Source organism: Oxyura jamaicensis, chromosome Z (assembly GCF_011077185.1).
Source record: "Oxyura jamaicensis isolate SHBP4307 breed ruddy duck chromosome Z, BPBGC_Ojam_1.0, whole genome shotgun sequence".
Lineage (NCBI taxonomy): Eukaryota > Metazoa > Chordata > Aves > Anseriformes > Anatidae > Oxyura > Oxyura jamaicensis.
Window position 1 is genome coordinate 23,402,241 of NC_048926.1, and position 19,508 is coordinate 23,421,748.

General features: G+C 37.4%; 1 protein-coding gene across 9 annotated transcripts in view; it reads left to right on the forward strand.

The window, feature by feature from the left end:
* The window catches only part of MAST4 (microtubule associated serine/threonine kinase family member 4), a 294,272-nt gene that overhangs the window by 220,809 nt on the left and 53,955 nt on the right, over positions 1–19,508 (forward strand). For 6 of the 9 annotated variants that reach the window (XM_035309515.1, XM_035309517.1, XM_035309518.1 and 3 more), the window contains 5 exons: positions 691–779; positions 9,734–9,803; positions 12,679–12,699; positions 13,418–13,496; positions 18,711–18,868. In XM_035309515.1, the coding sequence (XP_035165406.1) occupies positions 691–779; positions 9,734–9,803; positions 12,679–12,699; positions 13,418–13,496; positions 18,711–18,868 (417 nt within the window). The remainder of the gene's footprint in view (positions 1–690; positions 780–9,733; positions 9,804–12,678; positions 12,700–13,417; positions 13,497–18,710; positions 18,869–19,508) is intronic. The other 3 variants (XM_035309516.1, XM_035309519.1, XM_035309523.1) reach the window with 1 other exon arrangement.

Sequence of the window (19,508 nt, forward strand, 5' to 3'; positions counted from 1 at the left end):
AAATGTGTCCTTTCTCAAGCTTAATAGATGTGTTAATTTACTATTTATCTTGCCTAATGATCTTGTGATAGGGGAAATCAGTGGCTTTGCAGATGAAAAATGTATGAGTAAAAAAAAAAGCATTCATCTTTGTAGACATCATCTGTTTCATTGACAAAAGGCACAGATGTGAAATTTAACTCAATAATTAAATTTATAATTATTGTTTCAGAGTCAGATAGATAAATAATTACTCCTCATGGCATGCGATTTGGAGCTACAGTTCATATAATAGAAAAAGGTTTGATCATAGGTGATTCTAAGCTGAAATTTTTTCAGATTGTTTGTATATTTTTAAATATTAAAAAAAAAATGTATGGCAGAGAAGCAAGCTGCAGACAGGGAAGAACATTTTATTAATGACTCCACAGGGATATGATATTCTTTGCATTGAACAGCAAACGTACAAGCCTGAAATGTATCCATTGTTCGTTTTCTTTGGAAACTGCTGTCTTTGTCATTATCCAGTATGTTCCGTAGACGTCCTGGACTCATACAAGTACTACAAAAACAGCAATAGCTCTGATTTTAAATAAGAGACTGGGAAGTGAAGGAACAAAGAAGCAAAAACTCAAAATGTCCATATGTAGTATATGCTGTTATATGCTGTGTTTCTAATGATGTCTTTTTTTTCTTTGTTTTTGCCTACAGTTGTAGAACAAGCAACAGGAAGAGTTTGATGGGCAATGGCCAGTCTCCAGCTCTGCCTCGGCCTCATTCACCTCTCTCAGCTCACACAGGTGATTTTTATATCTATTTTACTGGTGGTATTATTAAATTCTTCAAAAATCTGTATGAGGAGAGGAAAAGATACTCTATCCCACTACATTTCTTTCCATTGTTGGAAGTAGTGAAAAGTTGCATATCATTCCATCTGTGAGAAACAAAGTTGTGTTTTTGCAGTAGAGAATTACTATTCTGTATTCCAACGTAGTTGTGTAGTCATTACAAGGAGAAATGCTAAGTAGGGAAGTGGACAGTAGAAGGCCTCACTGTTCCAAAATAAGGTAGAAGCTTGAGAAAAACAGGATGAGCAGTGTGAGAACAGTAAAACAAAGATCACAAGTTCTCAAAACATAAGCAAGGAGAAACTAAAGGGTTGAAGAAAAGAAAAAATGTACATCTGTGGTATAGAGGAGTGTCGAGTAGCTTGTGAACCTCTAGTACTCAGGCAATGAGGAAACGGGAGGTGATCAGGTGTCGGGTAATAGGGAATAAAAGGTTATGATCTGTTTACTAAAATACGCTCCTGATTGGCAGGACACCCACCATTGATATCTCGAATAAAATATCTTCACAGAAGATCCTGTCTGAAGAAAATTTTTTGAGATGTTTCTCACACATTCATATTTCTGTTAAGTTTAAATCCATAAATCTTATGTTATGGTGACAAGAAGTCCAGAAATATCTAACGTGGGTCATGTAGCTTTGTTTATTTTCCATGTATTCTGACAGGTTCTGATGCATTTTCCTCAATTCCTTCTCTGGGCCTAGTACTGTATGAAAATAATATTAAACAGCTTGTAACACATGGTGAATATAGTGGAGTTGGTGAGTAGGGTATTACATTCTATTCGTAGTGCTTTTGTTCCCTAGGATTTATGAAGTTAGGCATGTTACTAGAAATTTCAATGCTTCGGTTTCCACAATAATAAAGTGGTGATCATTTTGTTTCACTTCTAAAGCATTGAGGCACTTAAGATTGAGTGAAAGTTAGAGATGATATTGTCTTCATTTTGAAAAGGAACATTTTTAGCATACCAAAATAGACTAGTGCAAAGAGTCATTCTCTCTCATGTTTTTGTGTATAGTTACTACCATTGGTAAAAAAAATAAAAAAAAAATTTAAAAAATAAATAAAAAATAAATAGTAAAGCCCCACAGCAATCCTTGTGTTGGCAATGACAATGAGTACTTCGTAGAATTGTTCTTGGATGGTAAAAGAGCAATTACAGAGTTTAAGTTGTGTTTTTCAAAAGAATAGTGAGTTTAATAAGGCACTTGCAGTTTTCTAGTAGAAACAACATTATTAGAGAAAATACAGTAGTTCTCCTCAAACTGAGCAGCACACAAGCACCAGATGAAAGCTGAATTGGGCAAATACTGACTACTTGTGTAAAGTTTTTTAATTTTTTGTCTTACCATCTCAGTAATTCTCAGGTGTGTGGGTTGGATAGGGAAGGGGAATTGGATGGCACCACACTGATGAAGTAAATATATTGTTCAGGGTGCGGGCGATGCATTAGTAGCACCAGTCGAAGAAGAGACAGGTTCATTTGTAAGCAACATGGAGAGTTAAGGCTTGTGGCACTAATAAGGAGCTGCCAAAGCAGTAAGTAGTCCAGAGCTTGAGTACATACAAGATACAAGCCCTAGGACTGGAGATTAGAAAGGGGATATGGAAATGTTGATATATACAACAGATATTATATATCAGTTATATACATTAATTACTAATACAGTACATTATATGTGCTCTTCCTCTGTATAGGACCAAAAGCGAACTGCAGAGATGGTTCATGGTATTAGAAAGTCAGATTTTGATTTGCAGCTGAAATCTAGCAGCAGGTCTTGTGCAAAGACACTCATAAAGATAATGAGATTTCCTGAATACTTGCAACTTTCACTATGTAAATTCTTTCTCTTTCTTACAAAAATATAAAGCAAATATATACTAATGCCATTTCTTTATGTTCAAACCTTGGTCATTATTATTAACTGTCTTAAGACAGCTGCTGCATATCCTTTGCCTTTAATATGTAAGCTGAAAGCAGTTAAACCTGCTGAAAGCTCCTTTTTGTTTTTGCGTGAACTGTGGATACATTCAGGATTGTGGGAGGCAAAGGGCTGCACTGTCAGCTTGGACAACATCTGGTGCCCTGGACAGTAATGGGTTTTCCAGCTGAATGCCTGCTGCTGCGTAGGTAGATCATCTGCACCTCCCAGCCTTCAAGTGAGTGATTATCATTTCAGCAAGTCAGGGCATTCAGGTGTCCCCACCTCAGCAGTCACAGGAGCTTGTTCCTGTGGGTGATGCTAACCCATGACGATTAATAATCAAGTATAATGCTGTTTAATTTTCTCTGCTGTAGAAACAAGATTTAGCTGTTAGGAGTAATATTATAAATCTTACATGTTTGTGTCTTAACAAAATGTTTCATTTTGTGCCACTAAGAGGACAGGTGCTGGGAGAAGAACTGCAAGTAGGGAATTGCTTAAAAAGGAGAGGATCGGTGTTGTGCTAAAATGAGAAATATTACAAAATGGGAGCAGAATTTGTCAGTAGAGTGCTCAGGCTTTGGTTTTGTGGCCAAACCTTCTTAATCTTTTCATAAATGACATTGGCAAAAAGTTATTGTAGTTGATGTAAAGTTGGAAGACATCCAATATGAAACAGCACTGGGAAAACTGTTAATGATCTTGAGGACTGCAATAAAAAGTATCAAATTATATAGCAACTTGCAGCATTTTGCGCTTGGAGGACCAGTAACATAAATGTCTACTGCATGGAGGACCAGTAACATAAATGTCTACTGTAAGATCTGGACTCATCTGCTAGAAGGAATTTAGAGAAGGACCTGGCTGCATTTTCTGTATCAGATGATGGAATGACCAATGTAGTGTAGCTTTAAAAGTCAAATCTTATAAGTTTATACAAAAGAAGTAATTTTCAGCTGAATCTGGGAAGGTTTCATGCCACTGTAAAACGTCTTGGTTAGATTTCATCTGGAGTGCAGCATGTCTTTATGGTTGTGCATGTTCTGGAGGTCTTGTGTGGAGAAAGGCTTTTTCATGCAAGAAAGAGTTTTTCATGCAGGAGTAAAAGATTATTACTTGCTTATCTTTGGAAAAAAGAAGACTAAGAAGCATGTGTTATCATCTAAATCAGTCAGAGGTGTATTCCAGGGAGTGGGAAGAAAGATATATGTTGGTCATGTATACCAGAACATGAGGGTTCCTGAAGAATCTTCCACTAAGAATGGCAGTGACAAACTCTATCATTCCTGTGGGATTCAGTGTATTTACAAATGGGATTACACGATGGTATCATCTAAAGCAATATTCCAAGGCCAAAGAGGTCTTCCCTCTACTTGTAATCCTTTTTGTAGGCTTTTCTAGGTCAGTAGACATTGTCACATGTTGACTGTTATTTTTCTGGTTTCACTCCATTAATACCTGTTGCTTCCATGAGAGATAATGTTTTGGGTAGACCTCTGTGGAGCCAGGAGTTAGACTTGATGATGCTTGTGGGCCCCTTCTAACTCAGGATATTCTATGATTCTAATTTCATTTGATAAAAGTAGTTCAGCCACACTGCAGTATAGTAGCAAAGAAAACTAAAATACTTAGTATTTTAAATGGCTGTTTAAGGGTTCAAATTACACTGGAGACATTCATGTGCATCAAATGTAGAGTTGGTTTTCCTGGATTTCTTAACTTTAAACCTGTTTTTTGTTTGTTTTTTTTTTTGGTGTGTGTTTTGTTTTTTTAACATCCGAAGTAGATGATAATGAGTACTGGCTTACTACCATGCATTTAAAGCAAAGAAAAATGTCTCATACACAGCTTCTATGCTCTTCTGCTTTAGTTATGGTCTGTGTTGACTGCCTTTTGGGGAAAATAGGACTAGGTTTGTAAGTGAATGAAAATAAATGAAGTCTTGGTGTGTTTCCATGGTGAGCTGTCAAAGTAGTAAAAGCTAAAGCTAACACAGAGTTCTTAATCTCTTTTTTGAAAGAAAAATTAGATTTACAGAACAGAAACTAATATAGTTTATTAGTCTGATTGTCATCATATGTAGATTGATAAAAACTTTTCCTAAAACCCAGATTACAATTATTTAAACTTAATCTGATGTGTCAATTCCATAAAATCAAAGAATGGTTAGAAGGGGCCTTAAAGATCACCCCATTCCAGCCCCGTGCCATGAGCAGGGACACCTCCCACCAGACCAGGTTGCCCAAAGCCCCATCCAGCCTGGCCTTGAGCACTTCCAGGGATGGGACAGCCACAGCTACTCTGGGTAGCCTGTGCCAGTGCCTCACCACCCTCTGAGTAAAGAACTTATTCCTAATATGTAATTTAAACCTACCCTCTCTTAGTTTAAACCTATTCCCCTTATCCTATCTCTATGCTCCCTGACAAAGAGTCCCTCCCCAGCTTTCCTGCCGGCCCTTTTTAGGTACTGGAAGGCCACTGCAAGGTCTCCCTGGAGACTTTTCTCCAGGCTGAACAACCCCAACTTCCTCAGCCCACCCTCACAGGAGAGGTGCTCCAGTATTCTTGATGCCCCTCATGCCCCTACTCTGGACTCACTTTAGCAGCTCCATGTCCTTCTTGTACTGTCCCCAGAGCTGAACGCAGGGCTCCAGGTGGGGTCTCACAAGAGCAGAGCAGAGGGGCAGAACCACCTCCCTCGCCCCGCTGGCCACACTGTTTTTGATGCAGCCCAGGATATGGTTGGCTTTCTGGGCTGCAGGCACACATTGCCGATTCATGTTGAGCTTCTCATCAACCAAAACCCCCAGGTCCTTCTCGTCAGGGCTGATCTCCATACATTCTCCACCCAGCCTGTATTGGTGCTTGGGATTGCCCTGACTCAGATGCAGGGCCTTGCACTTCGTACAATTTCAAAGCATCTTCTGCAAGTTTAGGGACTACAGTGGAAGGATAGAATGGTAAGTTGCATGTAGATTCAAATAACTTTTAAATTAAATGCTGTTAAGTATAGCATTGCCTGTATTTAAAGTAAATAGTGGTCAGAACATGAAGAGATCCCACTGTTTTTCTTGTGACCATTTTAAGTGTAGTTCTTGTGGATTCCTCTTGTTGCCACTACCAACTCCCAGTACACTGAACTGTAGGAATTGTGCTGTATCTTGTATTAGTGTAGTCTTCAGATTCCTTCTGGTCCTGGGTTTCATTGTTCATTCCAGTTTGGAGAAAGTAAAGTAATAGATACATCTCTCCTACCCCTTCAGGCCTGCATAAAGCTAATTCCTCCTGGAAGTAAGTGAATGCTAGTACCCCAGATGCCCAGAGAAGCTGTGGATGCCCCATCCCTGGAAGTGCTCAAGGCCAGGCTGGATGGGGCTTTGGGCAACCTGGTCTGGTGGGAGGTGTCCCTGCTCATGGCAGGGGGTTGGAACAGATTCATCTGTATGGTCCCTTCCAACCCAAACTATTCTGTGATTCTAAGCAAGGCAGGAGACTTCAGTGACACCCAGCATGGAACAAGCCAGCTGCTAACCATAACAAGTTATTTAGCCTAAAAGTCTGTGTATAGAACATTTGCCCTGGCAAGCGGATTTAAGAAGCTTGCAAACCTTCCTTGCTGTAACTGGAGAAAGCCATTTGCTGGCATGAAGCATAATTAATCCAGCTTTTGAAACAGCTTGAGCTCCTCACCTCTGAGCAGATCTCGGCGGAAACACCTGCTGAAGCGTTCAGAATGCTGCTGCCGCCCAGCTGCATGCTGCTGCTGACTGGCACAGTTTACTAGGGTATGAAACGCAGACCTGTAACTGTTCATGGATTCTTGTGTATTGTTCACTTCACAGCAGGGATTCACACCAAGTAAACAGACACCAGGAACGTATGACCTGTTGTTACACTGTATTGCTGCAGTGCTGATGTACTGTAATTCGTTTCAAAAGACTGTCAAATAATGACACCAAGACTTCAAACTGGAGCTGTCTCTGATCCACTGGGAATTTGTGATAACAATCATTAATCTGTTATTCCCTCAGTACCCACAGAAAGTGATTGCATCAGAAGTTCTTTATTTTGTAAGTAGACAGCTATTAAAAATACATTAATAATATACATTCCCTGTAACATACACATTTTTAAAAGATGTAAAACATCTTCCCTCTTTGGCAAAGGCACAGGACTTCTTGAAGCTAATTACAAAACAATCACACAATATAATTAATCTGGGTATAGTATTCTTAACAATAACTGCTTGCAGAATGAGACACCCTGTGTATTGTCATGAGGTAAAGTATTGTTTTGGTACGTTGATTGCCTATTCATTGTGCTACTTCTCCCAGAGGATACTTGAGTTAATTACTTACCTAATGCGTGACCACCAGTCCTTTACTTCATCAGGTCAGGAGCATCAACAGTAATCTCAGCAGCACAGAGATACCCTAGGCCTAAACATACAGCAGCAAGCAGATCCCAGAGAACAGCGGGATTTGACTAATAAGCAAGCACTGCACATATGGGCAGAGAATAACTGGCACTGGTTTTTATTTGAAAGTCTCCCAGGTATTGACTTGCAGATGGACTTGGGGGTGGATGAATGCCATGACGGATGAAGGTCACATATAGGACTCTGCTTCTAACCTTTCTTGTTTTTCTGGAACACCACACCTTAAACCTTTAGTAGCACTAGTTGTTGCTCCCATTGTTTGGGGTTTGGATTTTTCATTCTCTGTTTCCAGTCTTGTCTGGGTTCTCAGACATCTAGATAAGCCCTCAGGTGGTTTTAATATCCAGGTATTACGCATACGGCTTTGCCAATCTTGTTGTTTTAAAAGCTCGTTTGCTTTTGGAAATGCTGCTTGCATACTGATTTTCTTATTAACAGAATCTAATATTCTTCCTGAATAAGACTTTGACTTTGGATTTTGTCTGAGAGGAAGTGATTTTCGCCTCTAGTCAGGCAGTAGCAGCACTGTGTCTCCTTGAACCACCCACTGTTGTAGTTATAACATTACTGCATTCTTTGACGTTTTTTGCTTCAGTGTGAAGGTTAAGCTTGTTTGAACTAACTGGTGGACAGTTAGGCACGTCGTTGATGTGTAGTAAATAAGTTTAACTCTGTATAACTTCTAAACAGATGAAAGGAATTTAAGATGCTCCCCCCCCATCTCCTGATTTGTCAGATTATTTCATGTCAAACACTGTTTGTCTCACCACATTTAGCTTAAGTCCCTGCTTCTGTGACAGAGTTTAAGGTAGCTTCTTTGTCTCTTTTCCCTCTTATCTAAGCTCACAAAGGACTCCCAGTTACAGCTAATTCTTACTAGTGCAGTAGCTAAACTTTGTGACAATGGTTTATCTGCACAGTGGTACTTTTATATATATATATATATATAGATATATATATATATATATATATATATATTTATAAAATAAGCTCTGGTAGCAGCAAAAGAAATCCAGTTAGCTGTTAAATTAAATGACCTGTTGCTGTCAGTAACTCAGTGTTTGCAGCTCATGCAGGACAAGAATAAATTGCGCTGGCCCCCAAATAAAGATAGAAATCTGTGCCATATGTGTGGCTTTAGATTCCCTCTGCTCTCCCCCCATCCCTTCGGGGAACAAAAATCCTTGCTACCTTGAAATTATCTAGGCCCTCAGAAGTGTCTGAAAAGTAATGAAGAAGCTAGGGTATTGAGGGGAAGAAGGTGAAGTTGAAAAGACAATTTTTCTGTGATGGATAAACGGACAAAGAAGTCTGTGGTATTAGCCAGTGAAAGTGAAATTCTCGTCTCCTGGGGCTTTAAGAACAGATGCAAAGACATGATCTAAGCAGAGCTAAAAACACATTTTGCATCTGCTTCTGATTTAAAAAAAAAAAAAAAAAAAAGTCGGGGGAGGGGGTCTCTGTTTGCTACCTAATGGTTTCATGATTACACTTTCTGTCATTGAGAGTCTAAGGATGTTAACTGTGAAAAACTCAGTGCTCATTCAAAAATTTGAGTAGAAATCAAGGCCACTTGAAGTGTTTTAGGTACTCAATTTGTAGTAGCAGCCTTTTCACATGTAGGTAGTAATTTTCTTTTCAGAAACTAAATAACAACTCTAACTGGATATGCAGAAGCTTTTTTATTTGTTTCTTAATGTTGCAGTCTCATTTTTGTCAAAAATAAAAATACTGCAATAAATGCACTACTTTAATATGTTGATGTTGCAATCTGTTCTTTATTTTAGGAAGGATAGATTTAGCTGTATGCTGGCACTACTTTAAAACTTTTTTATCTTTTGAGGTGATTTTTCTTTTCTGGGTGTCATTCTTACTTCTTTTTTATATACTGTCTTTTCTCTAGTTACATATGTTGAGGGGTCAAGGTGACTGGGACACCTCACCACTCATCTTTTTTCCACGCTTTCATTGGTCAGAAGGAGGTTGAGTATTGTAGTAAGAAGAAGTAACCGTCATAAAATTGCAACTTGGTCACAATGTACAGTCACTTCTTATCACATACTGGTAGTCAACTTTTGTGCCGTGGTCTCACAAAAGTAGTGGGAAAAAAATCATAAAGTGTTCTACCTGCTTATCTGGGGTTAGGAGCTAGGAAAAAAACTGAACAATGAAAAATTCACAATGAAGTTCTTGTGAAAATGCTGTAGAGGCTTTGTGTAATGGCTAAATCATGCTAATAATTTTGCTATCTTTCAAATATGTGTGATTAAGAAACACTTCGTTTCCGTGATTGAAAATGTGTTTCTTTCAAACCAAAATGGAGTGTTTTCTATGAGTTAGAAGATTCAGTAACAAAAAGTCAAACGCTAAATGAAATCTCACGTCAAATAAGATTGTATTTCATTTTTTTCAGTGTTCTCGAGAGGCGAAACTTAGAAATTAGCTTTAACCTGCTTGGAAATGCTAGAATTAGCATGTCTGAAATGTATTTTCTTTTTTTCCAATATGTATTTATTTGTGTATTCCCCGTTCCAACAGGAAACAGTCCTCAAGATAGCCCTAGGAATTTCTCTCCCAGTGCCTCAGCCCACTTTTCTTTTGCTCGAAGGTAAGAGTTTGTTTTTAGTACACATCATGCCTTTTGCAGAGAGGAAATGTTGTTGGACGTAGATATTAAAAGATGATTGGAAATACACAGATGTATCTGTCAGGTCTATCACTCAGAATGACAAGTGTTACATCTGTTACATAACCTCTTTTAAACCTTATTTGCAACAAAATTGTGCTGGATGATCGATAGTGACATCATACATTTTAAAATATATATATCGTATAATGGCTTTTAAATAGATTTACGCTGTATGAAAATAGAGAGATCTCCTCATCCATTGAGGTTTGGAGAAATTATAATGTACATCCATATTTTTCTTTTTTTTTTCTTAACAGTGTAAGAAGTGCATGGCATGCAAGAACTGTATCTTAGAGAAAATGGAATAGAAATTCATGAGTTCAGGGCCCAGTTGCAATGGTAGCAGCATTGTCACTATACATTTAATATCTGACCTTGACCTGTTTCACTATCTCAACAACTGAGACAGTCAGCTCTGTCATAGGAGTGTTGTGAGGATTAATTAATGATAGAGGTTTTGAAGATCTAAAGTGAATTTGAAGTGATCTATGAAGTAAATTACTATTAAATGAACTGTAACTTAAGTTGATTACGTGTCATGGGAGACTGCCTATTTGTGCCACCATGGTTCCATATCACTTAACACCTTGTCAGCCTACCTCAAAAAATATGTTCATTAACTCTACGCCTGAGAGGGTAGGTAGAGTTTATATGTTGACTCAAGTTTATAGACACAAAAAAAGAAATTAGAGTCCTGTGGCATTCTTTGTCATTAAACAATGCCAGGTATGTAACTATTGCATTTGCAATGAGATAGCACTTGCTGCTGTAGCTTTACTTCCTTTATTTTGAGAATTGGTTAAAGCTGCACACACAAACTCTCAAACATACTTGTGAAAAAATGGCTAAACTCTTTTTGAAAGCTGCAAAGGGGAGAGAGCTATATACAAGTGTTCCTTTAACTCTTACATGAAACAAACTCGTCTGCAATAATAGATCATGTCAATCTTTCTGATAGCAAATGATGTTACTTTTTTAATCCTTAAAGTATTTCTTTTGAATCTACTTCCTCTTGATAGTATCTTTTTCTTAAAAAAAGGAGAGATGTATGTTCATAGATTACATTTGTTTGTGAACATATTTTTAGAAAGATTCATTAAATCCTGAAATAGCTTATAATGGAAAAAACAGATGTGAAAGACTGAGCATTATTTAGAAATACAGCAGGCAGGATGTATTTTTCCTTTGACACTCATAATCAACAAAATGTTCAAATAATCATCTTTCTCTGAACCTTAAAATTCAGGAGGAAAAATGATTTTTTCTATCAGTGCTTCAGTTTGATTTTGACCATTTTTAGAGCATTATACGGATACTAGTTTCCAAATGAAAAGTTTTAAATCTTTCATTTAAAGGAGCATTAACACAAGAAGTTTGTGTGATTTCAAAATACTTCACCCTTTTGGTGGTATTCAAAGAAGCTTATTTATACCAGTTCCGTGGACGCTTTCTTCTTTGTTTAGAGCACAAATGCCTGATAACAATTTGAAACAATGCTGATAAGAGTTTTTCAGTTTGCTGTGTGTTTTGTGGCTATTTCCATAACCTGTGTGTGGTGGGGATAGAGGCAGAACTCCCCAGGCCCATCTGCAACAGTCAGAAGTGTCAATTTCCTCTGCCCAGAACTGGTGGGTGATGCAGGGGAGTAGCTTGCACTACTTGTAGCTGCAGCTTAGGCATCTTCAGCCAATACACGAGTACAGCATGTGTGAGCCCATGGTTAGCTGGTGGATCCTGCTTTCTAGAGCTTCTGTGAACTGGGTAGGATTGCAGTATGGTCCAGGGACAAGTGGTGTATCAGGGTCTGGGGGAAAATGCTGTAGATGCTTACTAACCTTTTCTCGCTTCTTCCTAATTCAAAAATCCTCCTATTCTTCCTCCTTTGTTTCGTGGATACTTTCTGTGATAACCATCTCCATCTTCAGTGGCCCTTCTGAGTGAGAACTGCTGTATGATGCAGGAGTTCTGTTCTATATAGAAGTCATTCAGTGAGGATGTATGTTCTGTCTCACAGGTGTGTAATATGTGGGTCTAAGCCATTTTAACTAAATTTCAAATACTTTGAAATGAATACACCTTGCTGGTGCAGCTGAGTCAAAATGAAAAGTATTTTTATAATAGTTTGTTAGCCTGGTTGTTGTTCATTCGTAATGGGGAAGGGGAGGAGAATCAATGAATTAAAAACAAAATTGTGGAGGAGGAAGTTTTTTCCAGAGTTCAGTCTTTGATACAGTCACTTGTCCCTCTACCACATGTTCTCTTAATAATTTGCGCTGTTAAGTTATATACTGTCATTTATAATTGACAATGTTTTAGGTACAGTACTTTACCTCTTTTCATATGCTCTGCCTCTTCAAAATTTGGGTTGCAGCTTGTGGATAAATGTGGGTAGGAAATAAACTGCTAGAATGGAGAGAGGAAAGGGTGTTTTTAGACAGTTACCTTGAAAGGTAGGGAAATTGCATCAAGACGTTCAAGGTTCATTATCAGTGTTTTCAGACAGTTACCGTGCAGGATAAGTTCCATGCAGGCAAGTTGCAGCAAGAGGTTGAAGGTTCCTGATTTATAATAACTTTAGTTCTACTTTGAGGAATTATATATGTGTGGTTTTTTTTTGTGCAGATCAGTCTTGAGAGGTGTTCTTTGTACTGGCTGTAAAACAGAGCCTCAGTTCGCCTGTGAACTCTCCCCTAATATAAAATTGTGTACTAATAAAAACTAGTCCTGTTTTGTTATTTATGTATGTATTTTTTTTATTTTTTTTTTAAACATATTTGATACAATTGTACTCCAGTCATGGGCATCGAAGTGACAGGTAAATTTTACCTCCTTAGAAATCCAACCTCATCATTGCTTTTTGGCTTGTCTTTTTGAATGTTTAAGCTCCATGTTGTCTGTGTGTAGCTCACCTGAAGCTGTGAAGAATAGAAATCGGTTTGGTTATGATTTTTTTTTCCCTAAGTGTGATTTTTGCTGTTTTTTTTCCTGATCTACATATGATTTTGAAAAAAAATAAAGTAAAATAAAATTATCTGATCATTCTTCCTAGTTATTTTATATTAGCTTGTTAGTTTGCTGGCATCCTGTACTGATGTCAATTACAGAAGTGTCACCCTCATGTTTCAAGCAAACTATATCGGTTATATATATGTTCAGAGCATCACAGTTGGTTTGTTCACAGGTTTTTAATTTGCTTCACATTAATTTTCATTTGAACCTGAGAGTTGTGAAGACTCCGTGTGTTCAATTTTTATGCATATTAGTGAGAGATCAGCTCTGTCAGTCTGTTCATTCACTTTCTAGTTTCATCTCACAGATTTTGACTAGAAAAATGCCCTAAAAAGTCTGTAAGCCCAAATCATCCTTGTTGAATGTTTGTTTATTGTGGTCTGATGTGAAAGTTTACTTCTATTAAAAACCTTGTTTATATCATGCTTTTGGAATGCAATTTTCCACAGTAACACTTACTTTTGCAGATGTTTCTGTGTTAGGGTACTGCAGTGTTCGTTTGACTAAACTTAGTTTCACAACAGGACTGATGGTCGCCGCTGGTCTTTGGCCTCCCTCCCTTCTTCTGGCTATGGTACAAATACACCCAGCTCAACTGTTTCTGTAAGTATCCAAAATAGTATACTATTATGTGCCCTATCTTCTTAACTGTAGCAAAGGTTCCTTTTTTTTTTTTTTTTTTTTTTTTTTTAAGAAAAGGCAATGTAGGGTTTTTTGTTTTTTGTTTATCTACTTGATTTAATATGAGATATAAAACTGCTTCACTAATACAGAAGAAGAACTTGAGGCAACTGGTGTTTTGCTTTTACAGATCTTCTTTCTCTGGATGGGAAGTGTTATTTAACTGCCACCTTTTGATCTATACAGCAGTAGTAGTGAAGATATACTGCCTTATTTTAACCATATGGAAGTTAGGTATAGAGTTTGTGAGTCTCACTTGCTAGCAGAAACCACCCTACAACATGATTCATCCATCCTAGGCTAGACTGCTATCTTAAAATTAGATGAATCACACATTTGCCTTTTTCATTTGCCATAGTGAGATGTTAGTGCATGATATTAGATGAGATATTTAGCTTTCTAGATGGCTATAATTAGAACAGAAGAATACCTTAGAATGCATAATAGGATAAATACGATAGTTTATGTTGTTAGTTTTTGCATGTTAGATCAGTCCTTTTGATGTGGTCTCGTATCACACCCAGTCCCATTTTGTGTGCACTGTCTAACTTTTGAAGTGCACCATGGCAGTGCATGTGATTGTTAGGTGAGAGAAGTATGAATTTGTACTTCTGCACATGACAAACTTGTCAGTATTGCAGAGGAAGCACTGAGTCGTCTTACAACCTGGAACTAAACTATGTTTAGTGATTCACACCTGAGACTAGGAAGATGCAAATGGGGAGGAAGGCTGCTTTGGAAATGGCAAATCATGGGCTGTTTGGTTATGTCTCCCACAGTAAAGGGCCTGGTCCTTTCAGGTCCAACTGTGACTCTTTGGAAAAGGGTAATTTTGTATCGTTAGGCTTGGTATGTACCTATAGCATTGTACTGTTATGGAAAGTACTGTTTTATGTGTGGTAAATATTACTGGACATGTAATATGTCTGGTTTTTTGAAATGTTTCTGTCAGAGTTTAAGTAAGCCTTCTCTTCTCTTGGACATTTTCTGTTTCTCTTGTGAAGTAGTGGAATTCCACACCCTGTGCATTGATAAAACTTGATCATTTTATACAATGATCAACTCTGTTATTTTTGTCCACAAAAGCTCTGGACAATTGAGTGACTTCTGTTTCTTACAGTCTTCAAGCCAGGTTGGGGGATTTTATGTATTTTATCAACTGCTCCTCAGCAGCACTGATTTTTGACCTCTGACCTGTATAGATCATGCCTTTGCCAAGGAAATTGCTTCATTTCACATTAAGTCCTCAAGCACTTCCCATAGTGCACACTCGTACACCTCTTCTTGGAACTAAAACAAATATGCTGTGTTCTTCACTTTAAAATATATTGACGTAAAAGGGATTGTCAGATAATAAGTAATTGCTATAGCAACTCCACCATTGTTAAACGTAACAGGCTTATGCTAGAGAGGAAATAAAAAGCTGTGTTAGAAACGCTTAAAAACACTATTTTAATTTTCCCTCCACAGGCACAGTTTTTTTCCTTGATAGCTGCGATTTTAAAATGGTAGTTCCATTTTTTTTTTCTGCTTTCATTATTCTATATTAAGTTTACAATATGGATGTGCTGGAGCATGGAACAATTTTTACATCGTGTTCTTATTTCTTCTGGAAAAAAAATCTTAACCTTTGTGATTGTTTTTGAGTTCAGTTTTTATATTCTTTGACATGAAAATGTCTTATAAATACTGAAATAGATGTGTAGCATTTAACAGTTTCTGATTTGTGGAAGTAAATCTATTTTCAAATTAAAAAGTTTGAATTTTGTTGAAGAAAGAAGGAGTATAGAATTGATGTCTTTTTTTTTTTTTAATTTGACTATTTCCTTACTTTTCATTTTTTACCCACTGGATCACAGAATCACAGAATTGTAGGGGTTGGAAGGGACCTCGAAAGATCATCAGGTCCAACCCCCCTGCCAAAGCAGGTTCCTTAGAGCAGGCTGCCCAGGTAGGCGACCAGACGGGCCTTGAATATCTCCAGAGAAGGAGACTCCACAACCTCCCTGGACAGCCGGTTCCAGTGCTCCGTCACCCTCACTGTGAAGAAGTTCTTTCGCATGTTGGTGTGGAACTTCCTGTGCTCCATTTTGTGGCTGTTGCCCCTTGTCTTGCCCTCATAAGCCACTGAAAAGAGGTTGGCCAAATCCCACTGGATTACATACTTGAATCAGAAAATGAAATGAAATCTGCGCATTTAATCGGTTTCATGTACCTTTTCAGAATCTGAAACAGCCAGCCCTGTGCAGCCTCATTCTCTGTATTTTTACAAATTCATAAAGACGATGAGAGACCACTTCAGAAACAGTAGTCTCACGAGCATATACAGAACAGTTCCTTTTCAGTGCAGGATGAATAAGATTCACATTAATCTAGAGATTTATTAACTGGAGACCAGAAATGTTTTTTACACATCACAACAGATCACAGCTTTGATCTTTGCAAGCAACTAAAAGTGAAAGCAGGGACAGAAGGGTCATATAAGTAATCATATCATGATTACCTTCAGATGAACCTAGCAAAACATTTCCTGTTAACCTGCTTTGTTGTTGTTTTGTTTTGTTTTATGTTGGAAGTGAAGAGATTAATGGAATTATCAATTCAATGGAAGTTCATGATCATACTCCAATTCTCTAAAAAAAGATGAAAGTAAATGAAAATATCTCCTATGAGGACTGTTGACTTGAAAATAAACTATTGCTGTGTCATACTCAAAGAAAGAAAGTTGGATCAGATCTTTCCAGCTAAAACATGTGGTCAAGATGATTATGCCTCTTTTAAGAGAAAGAGACTATAGAGAGGATAAAGCAAGAGAAAATTTGGTTGCATTTTTTTTTGCCAGTAGCCTGTTAGAAAATTATTTGGCCTATGTGAAGATAGGCTAGGGAGATCAGGAAATTCATTTCTGCAGTTACATAAACTGGTATTGGGTGCAGATTTGTCTTTCTCTGAAGAACAGTTTGCCTTGCCATGATGCACTGTGCTTGTGTATATCTGTTAAATGCTATGTAGTTTTTGAAACAGCTATTCTAGAATGCCAAGAGAGCTATTTTTATTTTTATTTTTTTGTGGGAGATTGGAGTGAGGAGTTCTGCTATGAGAACTCAGTTCTGTTCAGAGGTCACAATTCAGACCTCTAAGAAAATGTGCTCTGGACTTGTGATGATCCTGATGCAGCTGAGAGTTCTTAGCAGGTATTTTCCACTTTAATCCTATTGGATTAAAGTGTGTGACACCTTTAAGTGTGGAAAACATGAGGAAGATTATTGTCTTCCTGATGTTCCCAGAATCCCCTGAAGTTCAAGAGGTAGAGATTGATTTTGTAGAAATAGGTATATGTGACAGTCTTTATTGGGAGATTTTACTATAGTAGAATATTATTTAACTTAATGATAGTGGCTCTAGGATTAACTGTGAGGTTAACTGCAACTAGTTGCCTTAGTGTGAGATCGGAAAGAATATAGTTAGTGCTATGTGCTGAATTATGTATAGTGTTGTGCTGCAGCTGAAATGCATAAATTAGTTACTATGGCTTGGCAAGTTATTACCCATCAAGTGAACTGCAGTAAATTGTTGGTGTATATGCTTCTTAGTCTGCAGCAAAGCCAAGGTAATGCAGTCTTGTTAACTTTAACTTGTTGGATGTGATGAAACCTTCCCGTGTAGACCAGTCCAGTGAAAGTAAACCTCTCAACCTCTCTGAGCCGTGTCTTTTTTTTTTTTCTCCTTTCAAGAGATGGTTTCATGAGATCTAGTGTGATAACTACATTTTCTTCAGTTCCTAAAATTAGGATATATCCACCTTTTGCCATACAAGTTGCTAGGGAATTAGGAAGACTGATGCATTTCTGTGTTTAACAGCTTGGATATTACCTGCTGACCTTAGCAGTGCATGGGAACATCTATACAGTATGAAAGTTTACTGTTTTCTTTCACTTGGGATAACATAGCAAAGATGTTTTTACTGTGCTGGTCTCCAGTAAAAAAGCTGACAGGCAGGGGTCTTGATGTCCCATATAACAAGACAAATAAGAACAATAATTTGCAAATGAAGATTGATATTTAGAAGAATCTCATTTTGTTGAAAAAGCTGAGGACTGAAAAGCTTCAGAAAGAAATAAAAGTTCTTGGACTTCTTCCCCGCCACAGATAAAATAAAGGGACTGGTGCTAAGCAACTTTGTAGAGTCACACAAAGATACCTGTAAACTGAGCTATCTTGGAAACCACCTTTGGGACCAGAAACACGAGAGTGTCTATAGTAATAGTCCAGGCTAGCAAGGCTGGTTTTTAATGCATTGACCCGTGGACACATTCTTCACAAATACATCAAATCCAAGCAGAGCAAAGTAGTTTTAAAGTTCTTCTGCTAAATATTTAATGTGGCTTAGGTAGCTAGCCATGCTGCATAAAAGGCAGCCCTGTGTTATATAGGGTGGCTTTACATGCAGTTTTGCAAGGCTAGTTATTGTAGTAACAATTTCAATCTCATAACTGTCTGTATCTTCCATTTTTAAATGAAATGAGTGGTTTAAATATAATTCTTTTCATTTCCATCAGCCATAGAAACTATCTTGATAAAGGCATTAAGTTCTTTCATGTCATTTTAAATGTACAGCTTTTAAGAGATAATAGCATATGATTTTTTTTCTATGAGAATTTAGATTATATTTAACTTTTTTTTTTTCCAAAACTTCATTAATAGCTTAAATTTTGGATAATGAATTAACTTCTGTATTGAAATCTTCTGAATTGAAATCTTTATGGTGGCAATAAGTTGTGCTCTGTAGCTATCATTCTATCTTACATAAATAATTAATTTTCAGCAGACTCAGTTTTAAATATTCCTTAAAATATTGGTGCGTATTACTGATGCCAGATGTCTTCTTTGCCTTAGACAGAGGAAATGTGAACTTCTGAAATGCAACGGCTTTCTTCTGAGACTGAAGTTGTTTCTATACCCTGTATTTAGCTCATTAAGTTGAGACTAATTATTTTTCTTCTTTAATTTGGTAGCTAAGCATGGGAAACATTAACTAGTTTTTATATTGAATGGCTTCATTCATGAGCAGTGAATATAATCTTGAAAATGCTTTTTCACTCTGATAGAAGCTTGTGTTCTGTTCTGTTCTTGTAGTCATCCTGTTCATCCCAAGAAAAGCTGCACCAGTTACCATACCAACCAACACCTGATGAACTACATTTTTTATCTAAACATTTCTGTACCACTGAAAGCATTGCGAGTGATAACAGGTGCAGGACCACTGCAATGCGTCCGCGTTCCAGAAGTCTCAGGTGAGTTTCTCTGTCTAGTGAGAGGGGCTGAATCTAAATTTTAAACATCGTGGTTTTGTGCATTGGGAGTATTCTCTATTTTCAAAAATGCCTAAGTATAGTACAAGAAGTGCCTGAACTATTAATAATCCCTTTTAATTGTTACCCCCTGGTTTTGATCATCACTTAATTCTGCACTTAGAAGTGTAATCTGGGTCTTAAAGGAGGCAACAAACCTGTATGAAATGTCTTTGTGAACTAGTCCATACTTATCTAACTATTCTTCTAGAGTTGAAACTGTTTACAGAATATAGTCTTTCCTTGCAAAATAATTTGAAATGTATTCATATTCATGGGGTGTCTGGAAAGAAATGCAGTGAAGAAGAAATGGGCAGGGAGTTGGGGGGAATGTATTCCTCTTCTTTAATCAATATGAACTTCATTTTCTTGCTTCGCAAAGAGTAGGCCAATTTCCTTTCATCAAAGATTTTTTTTTTTCAATTGTTCACTTTTGCCCTTTTAGATAGCTGAAATTCACTTGTTTTGCTCTTGCAAGAAACTCTTAGTATGTATATAAGAAGCCCTAATATACACATTGCGATAGACAGTCCTTTAGGAGGGCATTGCTTTTGTGGAGTCTTATTCCACATCTTTTATACCA